We start from the raw sequence: 22864 nt of genomic DNA, 5'->3' as shown, positions 1-22864 counted from the left end.
ATAAATGCATCTAAACAGATGTCACTGAGTTACTGATAATAAATTACAGTGAGCAACATTGGACAAAAGGTTGTCTGTTGAGATTTTCAATTCAATTCAGTTTATAGTTATTAAAAACAATGTGCAGGCACATGTTAAAAATGAAATGAGGGATGCAAGTTCATTATGCAAGTTAAGCATCTAAGGATAAGAGGGGTTATTCTATTTACATGTGTTGGAGAATGTAATGTGAGTGTGCCCTATGAGACTTTACTGTGATTTAGGACAGTACAAATATATATGACCTGACTTGAACCTGAAAAAAACCTGGATTTGATGTTGGTGTGCAACAGTGTTGTGAAATCTGGCAGTCCTGTGCATGCTTGCATGCTTGGGCTTCTCATTTCACGAATGTTCTTCAGAGACCCAAATTTCAACCTTATCAATACCACATCAACTGATCAATAACATCACTGTTAATGCATACGATGCTTATCCTACCATGACAACCACCACGGTTGAGTCTTGCCTGGTAACCTTGGTAACCAGCTGCTGGCAAACAAAAGGCCATGCCCGGCCCATCCTTGGTATTCTGTATTCTCCCCCAACCCATTATCCAGATAGCTGTATTGTTGTCAGTTAATAGGTCAGAAACCGGGGGATCTTTGGCCATCCAATTCTAGGACCAGCCCATGGCTCTGCATGTCAAAGATGTGCGATACGGAGGTTTTCACCTTGACCTCCCAGGTAAAAATGGCATCTTAAGATTTCAGATCAATGATCAAGCCCACCATGTTTATTTCAACATGTAGCCACGATGTATGGGTTAACCGTGTACCACTGGCATGCCCTTTGGCACTGCACACTGGCTGGATGCCAATGCTAGCTCTTGCCATTGCACCCGTCTGTCACATGTTAATTTATGATTTGGCGTTCACTTTCAAAAGGCTGAAGAATCCCGCTGGGCTGATGCTCCCTGTTCTGAATTGTTACACCAAATGCCAAGTCCTCGGGGGCCCTTCCTGCCCTGTGGCGACTCAGTTGGCAGCAATGCAAGCCCCAAGCCAGGCACCTCAGCACTACAGAGGTGGTGGTGTTGGCAGGTGGGGAGGATTGACATTTTAATTTTTTTTTTCCTCCCCTAAGAGAGACAGCTTGCAGGGGCACCTAGCTTGGGACAAAATAGCTGAAAGTGTTAAAAGGTTTACATGCTCAAAACTGCTCAAAAAGGCTGCAAACCTATTAAAGGGTCACAATAGCATTTGCTGACTTCTCACAACTATCCGCAGAAGCAATTTGCTATCTTCACGGATATTGTGAGCGTTGCTTCGTTAAGGGAGTTAGAACGACCTGCAAAAGGCAGATGGTGAGCTGCAGCCACAGCCAATTTGAAAATCTGTATGTCAACATATGCCAACAGTGAAAATGGAAATAATTTTGATGAAAACAAAAGTTAAAAGTAAACCAGCTGGGAGAGTGCTGCAGAAAGCACAGAAATATGTGGAGAGTTCAAGCTGACAATCCTGTTATTCTATTGCAGGAGACAAAACCCAACAGGCATCCTCTGATATTGGTCATCCCATTTCTCTGGGGGAAAAGCCAAACAAACAAACAAACGAATGAATGTGGGACAAAGATGGTCATAGGTGTCCTCTCAAATATAGATTCCCAGCGAGGTTCTTTTTGAATTTTCCAGGTGTTCTTAGAATGGACGTCAGATGTCCGGGTGACGTGGTGGTCTATTCTGTTGCATACAAACACGGGGATTGCCGGTTCGAATCCCTGTGTTACCTTGGATTGGTTGGGCGCCCCTACAGACACAATTGGCCGTGTGTGCGGGTGGGAAGCCGGATATGGGTATGTGTCCTAGTCACTGCACTAGTGCCTCTCTGGTCGGTCGGGGCACCTGTGTGGGGGGGAGGGGGAGCTGGGGGGGGGTTAGCGTGATCCTCCCACATGTTATGTCCCCCTGGTGAAACTCCTCACTGTCAGGTAGAAAGAAGCGGCTGGTGACTCCACGTGTATCGGAGAAGATGTAGTCTGCAGCCCTCCCCGGATCGGCAAAAGGGGCTGGAGCAGCAGCTGGGAAGAGTGGGCTAATTGGCTGGATACAATTCGGGGGGGGGGGGAAATCCCCCCAAAAAGGAAAGAATGGATGTCAGACCCCCTGCCCCCAATAGTCTCAGTCTGATTTTTTAAAACCCAGCTCTTCAGTGACGATGGAGTGGCTCTATGTGAGATTTACCACAGGAGATTCTTGGTGGGAGTTTGAGCGCCTGCTATTTGGGTAAGCACTGACAGAGGCTCCATCTGGACAAAAATATTAATGTGCCCACATCTTGGCAAAGAGCAAAGGAAATAAAAAATAAAACAAAGAAATAAATATTGAGATCAGATGGTACCTCTATCCATCAACTCATCAACTCCTGACAAACACAAAGTTCTTTCCAATTGTCATCACAGCAGAAAAAGCGTGATGGAAGAGGCAGGATGAGTTATAAAAAGCTTGTTGGTTATTATTCTCCTCAGTTTGTGGAAAAAGCAATTACGGGAGCTTTCATGAATATTCAAAGTGTACAATTAATCTTAGCAAAGCTTTAGCTCGTTCAAAAAACAAAAAAGGTAACCAGAAAATTATACTGGAAGCCTGCTGCGATTTTTTATTTGACCTTAACCATCTCCCTATTTCCCAAATCTTAGTTGCCAAGACCTCCTGGGGGAATTGACCAATTAGCAAAATGGGGCCTTTGGTGGTGCACCGAAGGTGCGAGATACCCCCAGCTACTTCCTAGCTGACACAGACAGGTGCACTGTGGGATAGCCCTCTAAAAATAGCAGCTTGTGGGAATTAGGCATGCCTAAAAAAAGCCTCCAGTTTTTACAAGTGCCAACAGAGTCACTGGTTCAAAAATGTTCTTCTATTCCCCCCACCCCCCACCCCCACCACTCGTTGGGATGCAAACATTGACTTCTCATCCAATTTTCCAGCCTCCTTTCCCAAGTTGGATCCCTGAAATTTGCGAAAGAGGCTTTCGTTCCCTCCCCTTCATGAAAAGCCAATCGTTTGAGCCTCAGTGCCTACTGTATGAGTGATGACACTTTCACCAGTGGAGACTATTATTAACCCGAGAGTGATGGATCAATCTCCAAACCTATGTGGCGTGGTGCAATAGATTGATAGATGTGCAACATGGCCATATTGACAAAAAAGACTCGCAGGCTCCCAACTTAACTTGTGTGTAAAAAATTTTCCAAAAAGAGGCAATAGATAGGGGGGGGGGGGGGACCCTCTGCACTGAAAGTTGAATCTATCTTCCTCTGGGGAAAGAGAAGCATTGGAGGAACAATCTATCTCCCAAAATACTATCAATACTATCTGTTTCATTGTGCTATTAGGGGCCATTAATCGGGAGTACTTTCTTCCCATTTGTTTAGGTGAATAAATCAAGACTTGTCCAGAACCCAAAGACTGGTCGCAGAAGTTTAAAATGGGTCCCTAAATTTTTGTGTAGAAATTGGCTTGCAGGGGTGTCCAGGTGGCATGGCGGTCTATTCCGTTGCCTACCAACACGAGGGTTGCCGGTTTGAATCCCTGTGTTACCTCCGGCTTGGTTGGGTGTCCCTACAGACACAATTGGCCATGTCTGCGGGTGGGAAGCCAGATGTGGGTATGCGTTCTGGTCCTTGCACTAGCGCCTCCTCTGGTTGGTCGGGGCGCTTGCTTGGAAGGGAGGGGGAACTCCCATGTGCTACATCCCCCTGGTGAAACTCCTCACTGTCAGGTGAAAAGAAGCGGCTGGCGACTCCACATGTATCAGAGGAGACATGTGGTAGTCTGCAGCCCTCCCCGGGTGGCAGAGGGGGTGCAGCAGCGACCGGGATGGCTCGGAAGAGTGGGGTAATTGGCCGGATACAACTGGGGAGAAAAAGGGGGGGAAAATCCCCCCCCCCAAAAAAAAGGAGGTTTATTAGTTTGGAAACACTTCCCGGAGATCCTCTGCTGTTGCTCTCCCTGAGGTTTCTTCCTATTTATTCTTCCTGTTGAATGGTTTTTGAGGGAGTTGTCCCTTATCTGGTGCGAGGGTCTGAGGACAAGACATTATCTTGCTGTAAAGCCCACTGAGGCAAATTTGTAATTTGTGATATTGGGCTTTACAAATAAAACAGACTTGACTTGACTTCCAATGTCCTTGGACAGCGGTCGTGGGGTCCAGTCCGTTCAAAGGGTTTGGGGTCATCGGTTGCTGCTGCAGCGCAACCTAGGAGAAGCCTTCGGGATGACCATCTCTCTCCTCCTCTGAGTGACTTTGACTCAGCCTCCCCTTGCCTGCGACCACGCTGTGCCATCTGCTTGTATGGCAGGTCGCCGCATCCCACAGCCATCGCTCACGCCAGCACGACTTCTGCAGGTGCCATTTCAGGTCCTCTCTGTGGGTGCGCTTGCATAGAGGAGCATACGCGTGGGTGTGTTTGCCGATTAATGTGTGCGTTTTGAACATCCGCTGGCGGAGCGCAGTCAGTGAGTGAGGCGTGTGATTATAGAGCTCAGTGGGAGTTGGGTGGGTCTTTGGCAGGTCTGGGTGAAAACGCAGGGACTCGCCCCACAGTGTGCTGGAAAATCATCAGCAGTGGTGACCTGTGCGGTAGTCGTGTCAACCTTGCGCATCAATCACGTTCTCAAGGCAGAGGGCGGAGAGGCGTGCGATTAAACATTCAGGGAGAACTCTCCGACTTTGATACCAGTTTGTCACAACAACGAAATTACAGTTGAAAAAAATAACAATTGTACAAAACTGTTAGGTTAGGTACTAAAAAGAGCTTGTTAGAATATGCACCCGTAGCAGAGTGTGAGTGTGTGTGTGTGTGTGTGTGTGTGTGTGTGTGTGTGTGTGTGTGTGCGTGCGTGCGCTATAGCTTCTTACCGCTTCCCCCTCTTGCCCGGCTGTTCCGTTCATCGGTGGTGTTACCTCCACCTCCACGCTGGAACTATTCGGAAGGTTCTTATCTGTGTAAAACGGATGAGGTTAAGTTTAAGAGAGAGCCATTACATAAAGCAAATGCGCCTGCATCACACCAGTGTTTTAATTGTTATAGCATGAAGAAGAACAAGAGGGGCTGATGAGCAGGTGACTTTGCACGGGGAGTTGCAGCACCTCGGACTGAGGTAGGAAAACCAAGCAAACACGTTCAGCTCTGTTCAAACATATGACGTCCTTTATGGGTTTCTCTCAAGGGAAAATTTCAAATTAAGTGTATGTGGAAGTCTGCATGTGTGTGTCTGTGCATGTGTTTACTGTCGTGTGTGTGTGTGAGTGTGTGTGTGTGTGTGTGTGTGTGTGTTTATGTTTGTGTATGTTGGAGAAAAGCCCGCTTCGACAGGAAAGACAGAAGAGGGTTTGGGCTGGCCAATGTCTGACAGATGGTGAGGAGGTGGTAGATTTCCGTTCACCATCGAAGGAATTCACGGCCAGGGTGTCCAGGTGGCGTAGTGATCTATTCCGTTGCCTACCAACATGGAGATCAGCGGTTCAAATCCCCATGTTACCTCCGGCTTGGTCGGGCGTCCCTACAGACACAATTGGCCGTGTCTGCAGGTGGGAAGCCGGATGTGGGTATGTGTCCTGGCCGCTACACTAGTGCCTCCTCTGGTTGGTCGGGGCACTTGTTCGGGGGGGGGGGGGATAGCATGATCCTCCCATGCACTATGTCCACCTAGCAAAACTCCTCACTGTCAGGTGAAAAGAAGCGGCTGGCGACTCCACGTGTATCAGAGGAGACGTGATAATCTGCAGCCCTCCCCGGGTTGGCAGAGGCGGTGGAGCAGTGACCGGGATGCTCGGGAAGAGTGAGGTAATTGGCTGGATACAATTGGGAAGAAAAAGGGAGGGGGGATTCACAGCCAGACCTCACTAAAATTCTGTGTTTGTTGGGCTTGGCTCGAATGTGTGTGATTCAGTTTGTCTGATATTATCCATCCATTCATTATCTGACCCGCTTATCCTGCTCTCAGGGTCGCGGGAATGCTGGAGCCTATTTCCAGCAGTCATTGGACGGCAGGCAGGGAGACACCGTGGACAGGCCGCCAGGCCATCACAGGGCCGACACACACCCTCACATACACACACACATTCATACCTAGGGACAATTTAGTATGGTCGATTCACCTGACTTACATGTCTTTGGGAGGAAACTGGAGCTCCCGGAGGAAACCCACACAGATACGGGGAGAACATGCAAACTCCACACAGAGGACGACCCGGGATGACCCACCAAGGTTGGACTACCCCGGGGCTCGAACCCAGGACTTTCTTGCTGTGAGGCGACCGCGCTAACCACTGCGCCACCATGCCCGTCTGATATTATTATCATTATTTATATTTATTGTTTGTAATTATTGGAATAATTAAACAATTAAAAAGCGACATAAATGAAAATTTTAAGGATAAACCCCCCCCCCTAAAAATTGCCAATAGGATCAATCTAAAATTGTGAGGATTAAAAGCAGGGTCAAAATATATGCAAAATACCAAAATATATGCAAAATGTAGGCACAGATGACAATGCATATTCTACAATGTTGGCCAAAATGATTGTAAAAAACCAGGACCTTGAAAGTGCACGAGTGTGTATGTATGTGTGTGTGTGTGTGTGTGTGTGTGTGTGTGTGTGTGTACACACGTGTGCATTTGCGAGGCTGCGACTATAGCGCTTCTCTCTCATCTGGTCCTGTTGGCAAACATTTCTCAAATTCATTTTGGGCCAGACTTACTTAACAGCCCTTATTAAAACACAATGAGCCCAAAGCCATGTAAACCAGATGATGATTGAGCTATAATTGCTGTGGAAATTAGTTCAATCCAAGTGATTCTCTTGAAGAGATACCGCAACTTGATATGGCAGTCGTGCAACAAAAGGCCTCTGTCATTCTCTTGGAACGTGTCGTATCAGAATAAAGATAACAGAACAACAGGCACGGAAACACATCTATTGACTGATCCCTCACTGTCCAAACTGCAGGCTCTTGGTTAGTGTTTTTATATATATATACACATCAGCAGCTGATGAGTGCACGATGTACGAAACAGGCCTGTGCTGCAGTGTATTAAAACTGTTTTTCCTGCATCTGTATTGATATATATAAAACACACACACACACACACGCACACACACACACACACACACACACACACACACACACACACTGATCAGCCAAAACATTAAAACCACCTGAGGCCACTGGCATCAGGGAATGCCGTTGCCATGAAGGAGTGTACCCGGTCTGCAACCGTGTTTAGGTAGGTGGTACATGTCAAAGTAACATCCACATGAATGCCAGGACCCAAGACTCCCCAGCAGAACATTGCCCGGAGCATCACACTGCCTCCGCCGGCTTGTTTTCTTCCCATAGTGCATCCTGGTGCCATCTCTTCCTCAGGTAAACATCGTACATGCACCTGGCCGTCCACATGATGTAAAAGAAAACGTAATTCATCAGATCAGGTCACCTTCCTCCACTGCTCCATTGTCCAGTTCTGACACTAATGTGCTTTCAATGGTGGACAGGAGTCATCTTGGTCACTCTGACTGGTCTGCAGCTATGCGGCCCCATACACAGCAAGCTGTGATGCACTGTGCATTCTGACACCTGTCTATCATAGCCAGCATTAACTTTTTCAATAATTTGAGCTACAGTAGCTCTTTTGTGGGATCTGACCAGATGGGCTAGCCTTGACTCCCTCATGCGTGTCAGTGAGCTTTGGGCGCCCATAACCCTGTTGCTGGTTCACCAGTTGTCCTTCCTTGGAACACTTTTGGTAGGTACTGACCACTGCTTACCAGCAACACCCCACAAGACCTGCCGTTTTGAAGATGCTCTGACCCAGTCATCTAGCCATCACAGCTTTGCCCTTGTCAAAGTCACTCAGATCCTTACGCTTGCCCATTTTTCCTGCTTCCAACACATCAACTTCAAGAACTGACTGTTCACTTGCTGCCTAATATATCCCACCCCTTGACAGGTGCCGTTGTAACCAGATAATCAATATTATTCACTTACCTGGCAGTGGTTATAATGTTTTGGCTGATTGGTACATCAGTACATATATGTCTATATAATTATTACATTTTTATATATTTTTTCATTATTCTACAATCAGAGTATTTATTTATTTTTAGTCAACTAACGAGGCATCAAAAGCTTGTGTCTCTATTTTTGGGGGGATCAAACATGCATGCATGAGACACTGACATTACACATGACCATACATATGTATGAGCAACAGTAACAAAATACATTAGCAAAGAAATTGCAATTAGTCACAAGACTACAATATGATTTTTGAGACCTGTGAGGCGTTGGGGTTAGGGAGGGAGAAGCAGTCAGAACCAGCCTCCCATGTGGCTTAAATAAGGACAATAAGATGTTAATGTTGCCCTATTAGCATAACTTTATCTTGCTGATAAACGCCTCTGTCCTGCTTTGATTTCTCTGCTCAGAGTACATCGTGTCCATGAGGGCCTTTTCCTTTGGTCCAGTGCTCTTTGAAGTGAAAACCACACATGAATTACTCTTGGCAGAGGCTGTGATTGATTTAAATGCCGCTTGAAGACAACACTTGCAATCAATTTGGGGGCTCTTGATAATGTCGTGCTTGTTTAACATCGAATGTGAGGTTCATTTACAATTTCAGTGGGCAAAATTTTAATGAGTCACAGATTGTGGAACATCCAGAGAAAATGGAAATTATTTTGCATGAATACAGCGACTGACCTTCCTAATGAATCAATTAAATAGTTATAATGGGGTTTATAGCAGAGGTTAGGAACCGGGGGGTCAGGACTTCTTCTGAATTTTGACGGATACTTACCAGAGCGGCTTGCCACACCGTTGGCCTTCTCACTGTCCTCTACCTGGCATTTCTTTTTGGCAATCTTGTGCAGGATGGATGCCTTCTCTCGAAATTTTCCTGCAAAAGAAATCACCGCAGCAGTTAACCTGAGGTGGGAAAAAAAAGATCTCCAACGCTCCTTAAACTCATCCTGGCCAGGACTTGCTCAGCTGTCACCTTTGACCCTACGTGTCTTGCATTTCAAATAGCGGAGCGCACACAGGCCGCCCGTTATAAAATGTCCATTCCAACAACACTGAGAGTCGATATGAGGGAGCATATCATATACTGATGAGGGGGCAATGTCCCGGTTCTTAGTGGCGGCCTAGCCGGCAGGGAGTCAACCTTGTATGAAGAGCTCTTCCTATGAAGGTCAGACTCACTTCTACACTTCCCCATAGTTCCTCAGATACCACACCAAAAATGAAAAAAGAAACTTGATGTTAATGGGGATTGAAAAGCATCCATTACATTAGTTTTATAGCACACTGAAAATATAACTGAGTGTACAACTTGTATATATTGCAGGTTACAAGTACTGCTATGGATATGTAAACATGAGGCATGTGGTAAATTGGAGAATTTTAGGAAAGGGTAATTATATATCCTGAACAGGTATATTTCAATGAAAGCCATATATTAAAGCTTTAAAGCTGTATTTTAAAGCTATATTATGACTAAAATAAACAAGCCAACATTGTTATTGATTAGTGTCAGTGATGGTGTGTGTTTTTTTAATGCAGTAACAATGCCTCAGAAAATTAGTTCAAATAGATGAATAAATGAATATTTGCCACAAGCACTGATTGCAGCTATTGACTGAAAAATGTGCCCTGAAACTACAAATGTAAAGCCCATAGATCAAATTGGACTTGGTCATCAATTGAGCAACATGACCTAGCCGCTTACGTAAACACTGTGCCCTCTTGACATTGACATTCAAGATAATGGCACACGCAAGGCAATTTGGCCTGTGCTGGGATAGCAGGACTAGCAAGGACTAGCAATTACTAGCTAGGACTAGCAATGACTAGCAATTACTGGGAAGGACTAGCAATGACTAGCAATTACTGGGAAGGACTAGCAAGGACTAGCTAGGATTAGCAAGGACTAGCCACTGACTTGTGGAACAACGATTTTCCAAGAAACCCTGTTTGTATTCACACGGTCAAAACTGCTGAGACACAACAGAGGGGATACTGCGCTGATGTCACTAGTGTCGACGCAGTGTGGAGTTTCAAAATCCCAGTTGATTCAAATGCAAACGCTAGACTTCATATTTGATGGCTAGCACGATGTACAGTTCTGAGTCACTCCTCGATTGCCGGTTGGATGTGTTCAGGTATACTAGGAGCGACTGTAGGACCTTTTTAATTTCAAACATGCTCACCAAAAGACTTTGTGGCAGACACTTTACGAACGTTACAGATTCTTGCTAGATTATATTTTTTTCTCAAATTAAAGATATAAGTTATCACTTTCTAGTCTGACCCCTGAGTGTTTTCTCAAACCTTTTTCTACGTCTAAAGTATCATCATTTGAAAAGCTGTGTTTTACCTGAGAGCTATCAAAAAGAAACCGCAATCTTATCATGCATTTGCATTTCACACTTGATTTACTTTGCATGTGTATCGCGTCTGGTTTCAGTCGGCACACTGAAACCAGTTTCCAAGATTTCTTCTCTTTTTCTTTATTTCCCAACAAACATTTTATGCATGGAACAGTAAGGATGGTCGATTTGCCAGTGGTTAACACAGTGACACGTCAATATGGACTGCACCTAACGGTGTCAATGGCGTCTGTGACCTTCGGGCAAAATCATTACCCCCTACCCCCACCCAGAGTCACAGTGGGGCCTCCTCCCATTTCCTCTCTATCAATTTCAATTCCTCCATCTATCTTGCATTCCTCTCACGAACTACTTTTGCAAATGTTCTCTTGCCTCTTCCTCTTTTTATTCTGTTGCTGTGAACACCCTCGCTCCTCTCTCCCTCTTTCTCACACACACACACACACACACACACACACACACACACACACACACACACACACACACACACACACATTGTGGCGATAGCGATGAAACATTCCACAATCTTGAAATCAGTCACCTTGGGAGGTTAATGTCGTTAGATTTCAGTGAGAGTGTGTGTGTGTGTGTGTGTGTGTGTGTGTGTGTGTGTGTGTGTGTGTGTGTGTGTGTGTGTGTGTGTGTGTAGGCATGAGACCACTGTTTTTGTTCTGCAACAGAAAGGGGGAGATTCATGCACATGGAGATAAAATTCTACCTTTTGTGTTAATAAGACTTTTCACCCATTTGTGTCGCTGTGAAACTACCTTTACCTCTACAATTTATACCCCGAAGACACATGATTCAACATCACTCCAGCATTTAGTGTCCGGGGGCAAAATATAACTGTCAAGACTTCCATGTCTCCACTAAGATGCATGACTGAAAGTCAAGTGGAAAAAAAAAGAAGAAGAGCAATTCGACTACTCTTGTATTAAGAAAGGCTTAATATTAAAAACCATGTGTTTTGGGGGTATTTTGTGTTTTACAACTTATGTATTGTTGGTCTGTGGGTGCCGAGGAGACCATGATGTCAAAATACTGTCTGCTGTGCACGGTACCCTATAAGCCTGATGCAGGCGTTTGCAGCTGAAACATGATATGCTTTTAGCATTATAGATTTGTCTGATCCAACCAGGAGTATCTGATAAACAGATGCTCATAGCTCGCCTCTTATATGCGTCTATCCAGCACACAGCACAGCTTCTATACGTTGTCACTTGCCAGTGAATTGGCCAAAAATATGCAATGACGGATGGTTATTTTTAAATGACAACCCAGTCAGTACAGAGAGTACATCTTGTACGTATGTGTAAAAGAAGGGAAGGGACATTTACATGCCTCCTTCTCCAAAACTGCGCAATTTGCTCATCTCACTTAGTGACAGGTGGAACAACGCAAGACTTGTGATGCACACACAACCAGCATTAGCAGCCCCTCCTTACCCATCATTACAGTGGCTACTGGCTCTCTCACCCACCCCCCACCCCCCTTTTTTTATTTCCTTTCAGACATGCCTGTTATGCAACGACTGGGTGGATGAGTCACACCAGTTAGCCAAATTCAGTGACGTTCTCCTTGCGTGCACGTATTACGCCCACTGCTGCTGGTAGTGCAGCCTCCGACTGAGCACCGAGGCATCGACAACGCCGTCCTCAACCACGCCGATGGGGAAAAAGGGACCATACATGTTCCAAGAAAAGATAAATAAATAAATAAATAAATAATCACTTGAGTGGTTTCTGGGTGTGAGGATGTGAGGTGGGGGATGGAAGATTGTGAGTGTGTGTGTACTTCTATCTTTGTGAGGACCAATCTGAATTTTTTTTCAACCATCAGAGTAAGCCCATTTTGGCCAGTCCTCACTTCTTTAAGGGTCTGTTTTAGGGTTAGGATTAGGATTAGGTGAAGGTTAGGGTTAAGTATATAGTTATGATGGTTAAGGTTAGGGTTAAGGGCTAAGGAATGAATGTAGTCAATAAGGGGTCCTCACAAGTATAGGAAGACATGGTGTGCGTGTGTGTGTGTGTGTGTGTGTGTGTGTGTGTGTGTGTGTGTGTGTGTGTGCCCACACGAGACTGTATGAGGTTTTATTATGAGCATTTTAAAGTGCTTAATAGATGAAATGGGACCCACAGTGGGACCGAAGACTCTCCACCAAAACCACACGGTGGTCACGCCTTTTAATCAAGGACATACTTTGACAGATACCATTGACCATGTGGCAGCCGGGGTTAAATTTCTTATCAAAACCAAACATATGCAACAAAACATGCAATTTGTATTCTACATAATTTGAGATATAACCTTGTCAGTACACACACACACACACACACACACATACACATCATACTCTATAGATACACTAGACACACTGACACACAATATAGAGTACATAATCTTTGAGTAGACGGAACAAAATATACAACAAAAAAAAAGACAGAAAGAAAGAAAAAAAGAGAAAAAGCAATGGGCATGGCCACCACGATTTGCACTTATGTCAGTGAAATCTCATCGAGAGGTTGCAAAACTCAAAGCCGACAGTACGCACGAGCACAAAACAATGACACTTGAAGTACTGTAACATGGTCAAAACGGGGGGGGGGGGGGATAAAAAATAAAACAACTAAGGAAAAAAGGGGGGGAGGGTGTGTGTGTGTGTGTGTGTGAGTGAAAAGGGTTGACTCGGAGAGTCGAGTGAAAAACGATAAGGCTTACCTTCCTCAGTCATTGTGTGATAATATTTTAGTTTCCCATAAGTCCCAAGCTCTACAACATCACAGCAAAAGACAAGGGTAAGGCAACAGAGACAGAGAAAGGAAAAGAGTGAACATGAAAGAACAAGACAATTCTGCAGGTACTAACTACATCACATCCAAACACAGACGGGCACAGTACTGCACACACGGACCAACCACAGAAAGGAAGAAAAAAAAACGATAAAAAAAAGAAAAAGAAATGAAATTAAAAAAACTCTCTCCAAGTCATCACTGCATAAGTGCAAAACAAAGCAGCAAGGGCATGATGGGGGAAAAAAACACATTGCATTCTTTGATTGGGTTAATACATATGCAGATGAGTGTGATTGGGGTGCTGTAATTGTCCAGGTCTGACGGGCATGAGGAAGATGTGCAAAGGGGAAAACAACGGGTAAGGACGGTCACTACACTAAAACTACAGAAGAGGTCATCTGAAAATCAAAAGAACAAGAAAACCAATACAAATAGCAAAGCCAGAAGATTCGTTTGCCGGGTAAACATGCAACAAAAAGATGGGTCCTCCTCTCCTCCACACACACACACACACACACACACACACACACACACACACACACACACACACACACACACACACACACACACACACACACACACACACACACACGGTTATTTCAAAGTGGCATTTCATGTACACCGGAAGAGCCGTTCGCTTACAGAAGCAGCCTTTTTTTTCACGTTACAGTATTAAGGCGGTCAGCATTTCTACATGATGAATTAGCTGGGGATTCAAACCCGCAGCAACTGCTGAACACAAGACTCAAAAAGAGAGGACTCTCCCCTCCTACGCTGCATTCTGTCTCTTTGGAAGAAGAGAATGGGCCACATGGTATTCTGCCCATCCTAACAATAAATTACTAATTGGATGACTATTCTGGCTCCAGCAGCTCTCTGCCCAACTTCCTCTGCAGTCTAAATGTTTCCCCCCTTTTTTTTAATCCCCCCCTCCCCCTTTCCTCCCAAATTGTGCTTGGCCAATTTACCCTATTTTCCGAGCCGTCCTGGTCGCTGCTCCACCCCCTCTGCTGATCCGGGGAGGGCTGAACACTACCACATGCCTCCTCCGATACAGCCGCTTCCTTTCACCTGACAGTGAGGGGTTTCACCGGGAGGACGTAGCGCGTGGGAGGATCACGCTATTCCCCCCAGTTTCCCCCTCTCCCCAGAACAGGTGCCCCGACTGACCAGAGGAGGCGCTAGTGCAGCGACCAGGCCACATGCCCACATCCCACCCGCAGACATGGCCAATTGTGTCTGTAGGGATGCCCGACCAAGCCGGAGGTAACACGGGGATTCGAACCGGCGATCCCCGTGTTGGTAGGCAACGGAATAGACCGCTACGCTAATCGGACGCTGTCTAAATGTCTCTTTGGCCGGATACCGGTGCAAATGTCCTCTAAACGACATGCTAAACAGCATTTCTGGTTGGTGTATTACTCTCCAGGGGCAGGAATAGGTTTTCATAGCGTTTGATCCCCCAAAAATGAAAATGAGTCCTGGTCAATTTTCATGATCCTAAAAACACAAGAGTTGTGCTACGGTAAATCTGCAGAGTACATGTAGCCGCATGCACATGCCTGCACGCAGAACCCAGCATGCATGCATACTAATATCCATCTGCACAGTCGTGAACTACCGCTCCACTCACATGAGAGAAGATTACGCTCTGATTCTCATCGCCAAATGTGAGAGTTGGCAGCCCTGCGAACACAATCTAATGAGATGAAAACACGTCCCATTTCAGACGGTCTCCTGGTCCTCCTGTTCCCTGCAACCAGACAAGTGCCTCAATCCCGTATGATTGGGCTATTTCATTTTTGAAGTGCACCGCTGATTGTAACGCTGCCCTCTAATGAGCGGCTCGGAGGCCAATTAACTCCCAAAACGATCGCCAAGCGTGCAGTCATCTGCAACAGCCGGGGCGGGTGGGTTGGGGGGTGGGGGGATAAGGCTTGTTGTTATACACAAAAAGGGGCATCTTGTTATTGTGGTATGACCTCTAAACCTCCGTTGAGCAACGTGCATGTGTGTGCATTTGTCTCTGTCTGCCGAGGGGGGTGGGGGGGGATTCACAGTCTGTGCTGGAGCAAAAAGGCTTTTAACATCGATTCTTTCACCCAGCCAGCACAGGGTGACGCGGAGTGCTGGAAGATGAGGGAGAGGAGGCGGCAGGAGGAGTCAGATGGGGGGGGGGGGATGAGCTGCCGGTTGCCGGCAAGCTGGTGGCAGTAGAGAGTTACCTAATGTGGCGTAAGCCTGATGATGCACCTGACAACTTTTGTGAGGGGCCATGCAAAAATCAAAGACTAAATCAACTTAAAAAAAAAACAAAAACCCCAAACCTTAGCAGTACCGACACAGTTGATGTTTTAGGGGCCATGTTTATTTCGGTGGAGGAGGTGTGTGTGTGTGTGCGTGTAGGAAGGGGCAGGTTCAGCAACAGGGCTGCATTAATGAACAAAATGATCGATGTGGCCTCGGGTCACTACACAGAGTGTTGCTGGTGGTGGGGGTGGGGGTGTTAGGGGCACCATGGAGGAATCCAGAAGCGATGAGAAGGCCCATAGGTTTTACCATTTACCTAAAGCTCCCACATTAGCACCAGTAGTTCATGTACATGTAGTTGACCGGGATGGGGAGGGCACGATCCAGCGCTACAGAGATGAGAATGTGCTTTCGCAAAGTAATGAAGTATATTTCCACATTATGCAATTTCTTTGCTATTGACTTTTTTCTTCCTTTCGTTTCCTCATTTGCTAAGTCCTCTTTTACAACTTGCATAAAACGTTTTCATATTAAACGTCAAGGAATAATCAACACACATGCGTGTAACTTGTGGTCTATTGCCTCACTTCCTGCTCTTGGTACCTACTCTGTTGGTACATCAAAAGTTTGCCTCATAGGTTTAGCAGCTTGAGCGTGTGTGTGTGTGTGTGTGTGTGTGTGTGTACACACGGGTTTGTGAGCAGGGTGTGTTATAATGACCTTGCCCTTTCTGATCAATCTACTATACAGGACTAATAGTACTCTGTCAGTACGAATGACATAATATTGTCAACAGCATCCAAGGCCTCGCCGGCACTGTGGCGTGACTGTTATTGTTTATCTCATTGATTCAATGACCCGCGGCAAAGCATTCAGTTAGATTGTGACTCTTTGCTCTGTGCTTGGTCCCCCTTGAACCCTGACCCTTGCTGCCCTAGCTCACCCTAAAGAGCATACTCCGGTTAATGGAGGTACATGGAAATAATACTGCAGATATATTCATTGAGCATGGCATTCAAATCCTTTCTGTCATGCATTCATACTAATTCACGTCATCATTACAAGCTGTCCTTGGTCAGCAAACAACAGACGTTTACTGTAAAGCATGTTGTACTGTTTCTGTACAACAGGATTGTAATCAGCCTACAAAAAGCGATGTTTTTTTTTTTAATTTTTACAAACAGCGTAATTTTCTATTTCAGGCACAGGATTAGCTTATGCAAGCCAAGGCGTCTGGGTTAGCGTAGCGGTCTATGCCGATGCCTACCAACACAGGGATCGCTGGTTCAAATCCCCGTGTTACCTCCAGCTTGGTCGGGCATCCCTACAGACAAAATTGACCGTGTCTGCGGGTGGGAAGCTGGGTGTGGGTATGTGTCCTGGTCACCGCTAGTGCTACGTCCCCCTGGTGAAACTGCTCACTGTCAGGTGAAAAGAAGCAGCTGGCAACTCCACATGTATCGGAGGAGGCATGTGGTAGTCTGCAGCCCTCCCCGGAATGGCAGAGGGGGTGGAGTAGAGATCAGGATGGCTCAGAAGAGCGGGGTAATTGGCCAGATACAATTGGGGAGAAAAAGGGGGGGGTAGCCACAAAAAAAGAAGCAATATTTTTTTTCCACAAAAAGCGGAATTTTATTCCAGGCACAGCAGAATTTATGCAAGCCAGCCTCTGACCTACTATGACTTCAAATACACTTTATTTTATAGTATACTAAAACTTGTAATTTAATGGAAGGATAGCCAAATAATCGATACCTCAGGCTTAAAAACATCACATGGCAGGGACTTCAAGCTTATTTGGTTCCTATGATAACTGCAGCTTGGTTTCATTGAATACACTTTAGTTGGACTTATTGGACCTTTCATTTTTTGGGGTAACTTGAACGACCTCCCCATCCCACCCCACCCTTTAGCTATGCCCTTGGAATAGAGATTTGTGCTAATGAAATGCAGATGTTAAATTTAACTTAGCATGATGTATTGGTCGAAAATGCATGTACTTTGGTGAAAAAAAACAAACAATTAATAATATATATTCCACTGATCACCCAATATGCAGGAACTCGCCACAAATACAAACACCTATAGCCAGAGTTCACATCACGGGGGCGATGAATCTTGCTGAAGGGGCAGGCATAAAACGGGAATTCTGAGTCCTGTTGGGCGGCCTTGTTTTCCAGCCATCACCCGAGAGCAGGGAAACCAGCGGCGTGAGAGCTAACCTCGTCCACGTCCCTCTCTGAACTTCAATATTTGATGCCTTCTCTTAAGTGATATTGTTCGTAGCTCCGCGCTGATGGAAAAAGAGATGGAGTCTGCTGGCAATTGTGCCTTCCAGTAATGCAAACAGAGGCTCAGGCACAGCCAAAAACAATGACGTCTTGGGTGAAAGAAACAACTAAGCAAACAAACAGGAGGGAGGTTTTAATGTAAAATTGAGTAGCTATGATATAATTAGAAGAAGAAGAGTCCTTATGATTGGTACGCGACACCGAAAAATAGGGATGTCGAGTATATCATCCACCTCTGAGGGGGAAGTACAGTACATGAACGATGGCTGGAGGGAATCAATAACAGTTTGGTGGGAACAGCTAATTGTAAAAGCTTGTTGAGGGCAACTAATTTTATCCCTTTCTCTGTTAATTGCCCTGCCAAGCTCCTATTGACTTCGAGTCCAAGGGGAGGCCATGCTTGAAGGGCCGAGAAAAGGGCTGACACCTTTCCCCCCCGAATGCCCTTTGAACAAACACAGGCAAAAAAAAAAAAAAGATTCTGCAAGTGCATACAATAGGGCATTGGTAGCCTTCATAAAAATGGCGAAGGAGGAAGTCCCAAGGTGCCCCTGCTGAGCCTTCAGGTGAGGCTGGTTAGCATAACACAATAAGACAAGACAAGAAACCAACACTCGCTTCGATTCATCATCTTATTTACTCCGCGCGGTCACCGTGTCACGGGTGTTTCGGCTACGTAACCTCTGCCGGCGCAGGTGAAATGAAGCGAGCGCTGGTTTCTCGGCCTCAAACCGTGCACCACACTCGCTGTTCAAAACTCGAGCACTCCACTTTCACTTTCAGTAGAACACACAACCATAACATGGCTAGGTATGAAAAAGGGGTTACGTAAGAGGAGAGGGAGGAGTGGGAGGAGGTGGGGTAATGGGAGGAGGGGGGAGGATAAAAAGAAAACGATACAGAAATGGTCACAGAGGGTTTTCCATTGAGAATACATCCACAGGAGGGAATGACGATTCAAAGGAGAGGATCTGCGGGGATGGCACAGAATAAGTACAGAGAGTTGACAGATAGCGGCACTCAGGGGAAACGCACAATTAGGGGACAAAGTTGGGTTAAAGAGCTGCTTCCGGGTTGTTGGAATGAGAAAACAAACATTTTTGGGGGGGGGGGTACAGAAATTGTAGAGAAGTAACTCACCAGAGTCAGCGAATTCTGAGGGGACAGTGGAGGAGAGAGAGATGGAGAGGAGAGATAAAACCAGAGGAGATGTGAGTCGATAGAGCACATTGCATCACTGGACCGCATTATTTCCTGATGACAAGTGAACATTTCCTTTGGTGAGATAGAAGGAAAAATAAAAGAAATTGAAAACCCAGATTAACTAGCCTATTTTCAGTAACTATGTTAATAAGGCATAAAGCACTTCACACTATAATATGTAATAAAGCACTTCACAAGGTTAACTCACAAAGATGTGCGCACGTACATACAAACACACACACACACACACACACACACACACACACACACAAAAGTGGATGGATCACACACCGGCCTGTCTGAACACCCAACCCATGACAGGTGACCAGTTTGCTGGACATAAACACAGCCCCGGAGGCTCCCTCAAAGCAGACAGCACAGACAATAACTGTTTCTCAGAAATTTTCAAATGAAAAATGTATGGACGCAGTTCTGCCAACTCCCTGCAGCCCCACCGGACTTCACTTAAAACCTGAAAGCACGCAAAGACAAGTGGCGCTGCCTCCGCCTTTGATGGATGCACTCATCCTCTCTCTCTCTCTCTCTCTCTCTCTCTCTCTCTCTCTCTCTCTCTCTCTCTCTCTCTCTCTCTCTCTCTCTCTCTCTCTCACACACACACACACACACACACACACACACACACTTACCAACAAAATAGTCCTTTGCATAACTCAGTATATGTGCATGGAACAGATTTCATATTTGTTCCATGTTCAACACTTCCTCACACCTTGACAGAAAAAGAAAACATGATGCCTGCTTCTGAGCAAACCACCGATAACATCAAAACCCATCAAAAATCTCATGAGTCACTTGGGCATCGGAAAACAAGTACACTCCCTCGCAAAACCCATCCGGGGTGTCTGGGCTGTATTTAGTACAATATACATTAATATATTAAATATAATTAACAATTAATATAGTAATATATAATATTACATTATAATATAGCCAATCACAATATAATTACATTATAATATAGCCAATTTCCCCTCGGGGATGAATACAGTATTTCTGGTTCTGAGTCCTCATAGGGATCTCGCAGTGTTCTGCACTGTAAACATGCAACAAATAAACAACGCAAGTGTCACACAAATTTCAGTTTAATTCAGAACCCCACTTTGAGGCCCATCGGCTGATACGTGCCTACCGCCACGCTGTCTTTTGTTTTCTGTCATTTCAATGTCGGGTTCTGTGAGCAAGGCAGTTTGTTAATGTCCCCTCGACTGCAGTTGGCATTTCACTGACCAACTTAATCAGATCTGGATAAAAGGGGAATTTACCCGATACAGTAGTTCTTTAAATCTGCGGACGTTAAATGTAATTCAGATTCGGCTCCACGAGGAGTACTGGAGCGGCGTGTAAGGATGCTTAACTTAACATGAAAACACCATTCCTTCACTAAAATACCGTTAATCCGATGGGAATTTAAACCTCGACTCCACCGGCGGGCTATGTTTCAGGGGTCTAATCGCCGAGATGAAATGATGAATATGTTGAGTAATGGGCCATCTAGGACTAAGCGCCTGACAAAGGCATGATGCATGTTAATAGGCACTTTAGACCCGGGAGTAGCATGGTTTATTAATCTTTCCTGCACTCGTTCTTCCTATGGCTGGCTTTCAAGGAATGTGACACATGTGAAAACTGAATTGGCTCCTTAAAATGAGAACGAGAGGACCCAGCGCAAAATGAAGACTTCTTTTTCTTTTATGACTATCGATGCATTGCTTATAGAGCCAGTTTTTTGCTATGTACTTATGTGCCCTGTTGATATGATGCGGGGCCCTTTCCACCAAGCCTTGCCATTTCATTACCTACAATTCCCAAAGATGCTATCATCAAACAACACGCACTGTGTGTAAGTAGAAAAGAAAACACTGAGCAGACCCTCGGGAATAGAAAAATGCACTCTGTCGCTGACTAGTAAGCAAGCTTCACACTGACAATACTATTCTTTCCATATACATTAACATTCAACGCGTAAACAACAGAAGCCAACCTCCCGCTATCAGAATCTAAACCCTTCATCAATGCTAAGTGGAGAACATATCAGAAAATGGAGTTTTTCCCAACTCCCCCAGTAATATGGCTGCCTTTTCCCCAGAAATTTCTTTTCCCTTAGCCAATTTTTTTTTTGGCTCTGGTTTGGAAGGGAGTGACATCGCACCTCCCCTGTTATATTAATTAACATATTCATCCCCAGCAGCAAGCACTGACACTGCCACTTAGCATTTCTCCCGGCCAAGCTAGCAAGCTAGCAAGCCTTCATCTTGGATTAAAGGGAAACTATGCCCCCTACCCCCTGCATGTCGTGACACGGGGTTGAGTTTGCAAACTGCTTTTCCGCAAGGATAAATGCAACGTAAGCATATAAACACTAGCTGAACGGCAGGGTGTTGTGTCCCGGCCCCCATCCTGGCAAGAAACTGTCCTGAAAGGTGTCACTGAGCAAAACAAAACCATGCTAGCCCCATGGGCATTTTGCTGGTTGTCCCGTGCTCTCTGTCCTTCCTTTGTGGAGAAAGAAAGTATTTTATTTTCATTTTACATATATATATATAATTTCACAATTATTTGGTGTGGAGGCATCAAATTTCAACATAAGGAAGATGACAAGGAGAACTTAGATACTGATGATAGAATTTTGTGACCATCTGATAATCTAACTACAGATAAAAATCAATTTAGTCATTGTTTTTGACCATGTCACAGCTTGCAGGCCATTATGAATACCTCTGATGTGTTCACATAACATTATGCTGTCCGTAAAATATATTTTAAAAAGGAAAAAGTACAAGCAAACTCAAGTTTATTTTCATCTCATGTGCAGCTGAAAACAGGATTTGCATTTCTTACTGAAACAGAACTTGCGCCCCCCCCCCCTCAAATCTATGAATCCAGGGGTCATCTTTATGCTATTTGGGGAAATCGTGCCTCAGTAACCCTCTTTACCAACGCTGACAGGTAAAATCAACAGACAAATTATGAACATCAAATGTGAACAGTTGTATACCATGGCACCTGAAACAGACATGCAAAAGAGAGCCATCATTGGGTAGGTTTACACGCAGACTAATAATACAGTGATACAACTCCGACGTTAGGAACCATCGTGTATGACCGTCATCTATTTATTTTCATCGAGGCACCGTGAAAAACACAATTAAGACACCTTGAGTTTTGCTTTTTTTCAACTGAACGGTACATGTATACGTTTTAAGCTAGCTATAGCTGCTTATACTCAGACGGGACGGCAAAATAGGAATGCTTGGGTCATGATGTTCTGCAATAACACATAAAATAACACAAAAATACAAAGATAAGCAGAGAAAATCATCTGAAATGAAGACTAAGACTGCCCCAGTTGAGCATAGACAAAGACAGGGGCAATTATACAGGTAGCCCACCGTCGTTTTAGAGAAGCTGCTGCACTTTGAACCAGTTACCTGAAATACTGCTTTCACGTGGTTACTTCAAGTCATCAGGACACACGGTTTGCATGTAAACATCCTCACTGGATGACAGTACTTTTATGTTTTGATCAGTGACTTGTCTTACCTTCGCTCAGAGGGTCCAGCGTGTGGATCATCAATTGGAAAATGCTGTTTCTCATCAAGCTGTTATGCAGGGAGGCAGAGCTGCCACCCCTCTGAAGCCGAGGCCTGGTCTGTGAAAGCAGGAAGAAGGTGTCATTCAAACAAACAAACAAACAAAGACTCGATTTCAAGTTCTAGGAGCAACATCACGATAATCTCCAGACAGTATCTCTTCATCCGGGATATCTTATTTCCCCCCTTGTTTCTGCTAAATAATTGATCATTTATGGGTTACTATTTCCACAGGCATGCACACATGCAAGCATTTTTTGCAGTCTACAGAATAATCATT

General features: G+C 45.1%; 1 protein-coding gene across 1 annotated transcript in view; it reads right to left on the bottom strand.

Moving 5' to 3' along the window:
- LOC130130634 (sodium/potassium/calcium exchanger 2-like) overlaps window positions 1-22864 on the bottom strand; it is a 63483-nt gene that overhangs the window by 7033 nt on the left and 33586 nt on the right. The window contains exons 3-7 of the mRNA XM_056300391.1: window positions 22535-22643; window positions 18911-18925; window positions 13156-13206; window positions 8847-8945; window positions 4902-4984 (exon numbers count right to left, since the gene is read on the bottom strand). Of these exons, the coding sequence (XP_056156366.1) occupies window positions 4902-4984; window positions 8847-8945; window positions 13156-13206; window positions 18911-18925; window positions 22535-22643 (357 nt within the window). The remainder of the gene's footprint in view (window positions 1-4901; window positions 4985-8846; window positions 8946-13155; window positions 13207-18910; window positions 18926-22534; window positions 22644-22864) is intronic.

Source organism: Lampris incognitus, chromosome 20, assembly GCF_029633865.1.
Source record: "Lampris incognitus isolate fLamInc1 chromosome 20, fLamInc1.hap2, whole genome shotgun sequence".
NCBI lineage: Eukaryota > Metazoa > Chordata > Actinopteri > Lampriformes > Lampridae > Lampris > Lampris incognitus.
This window is presented reverse-complemented; position numbering and strand designations above follow the sequence as displayed.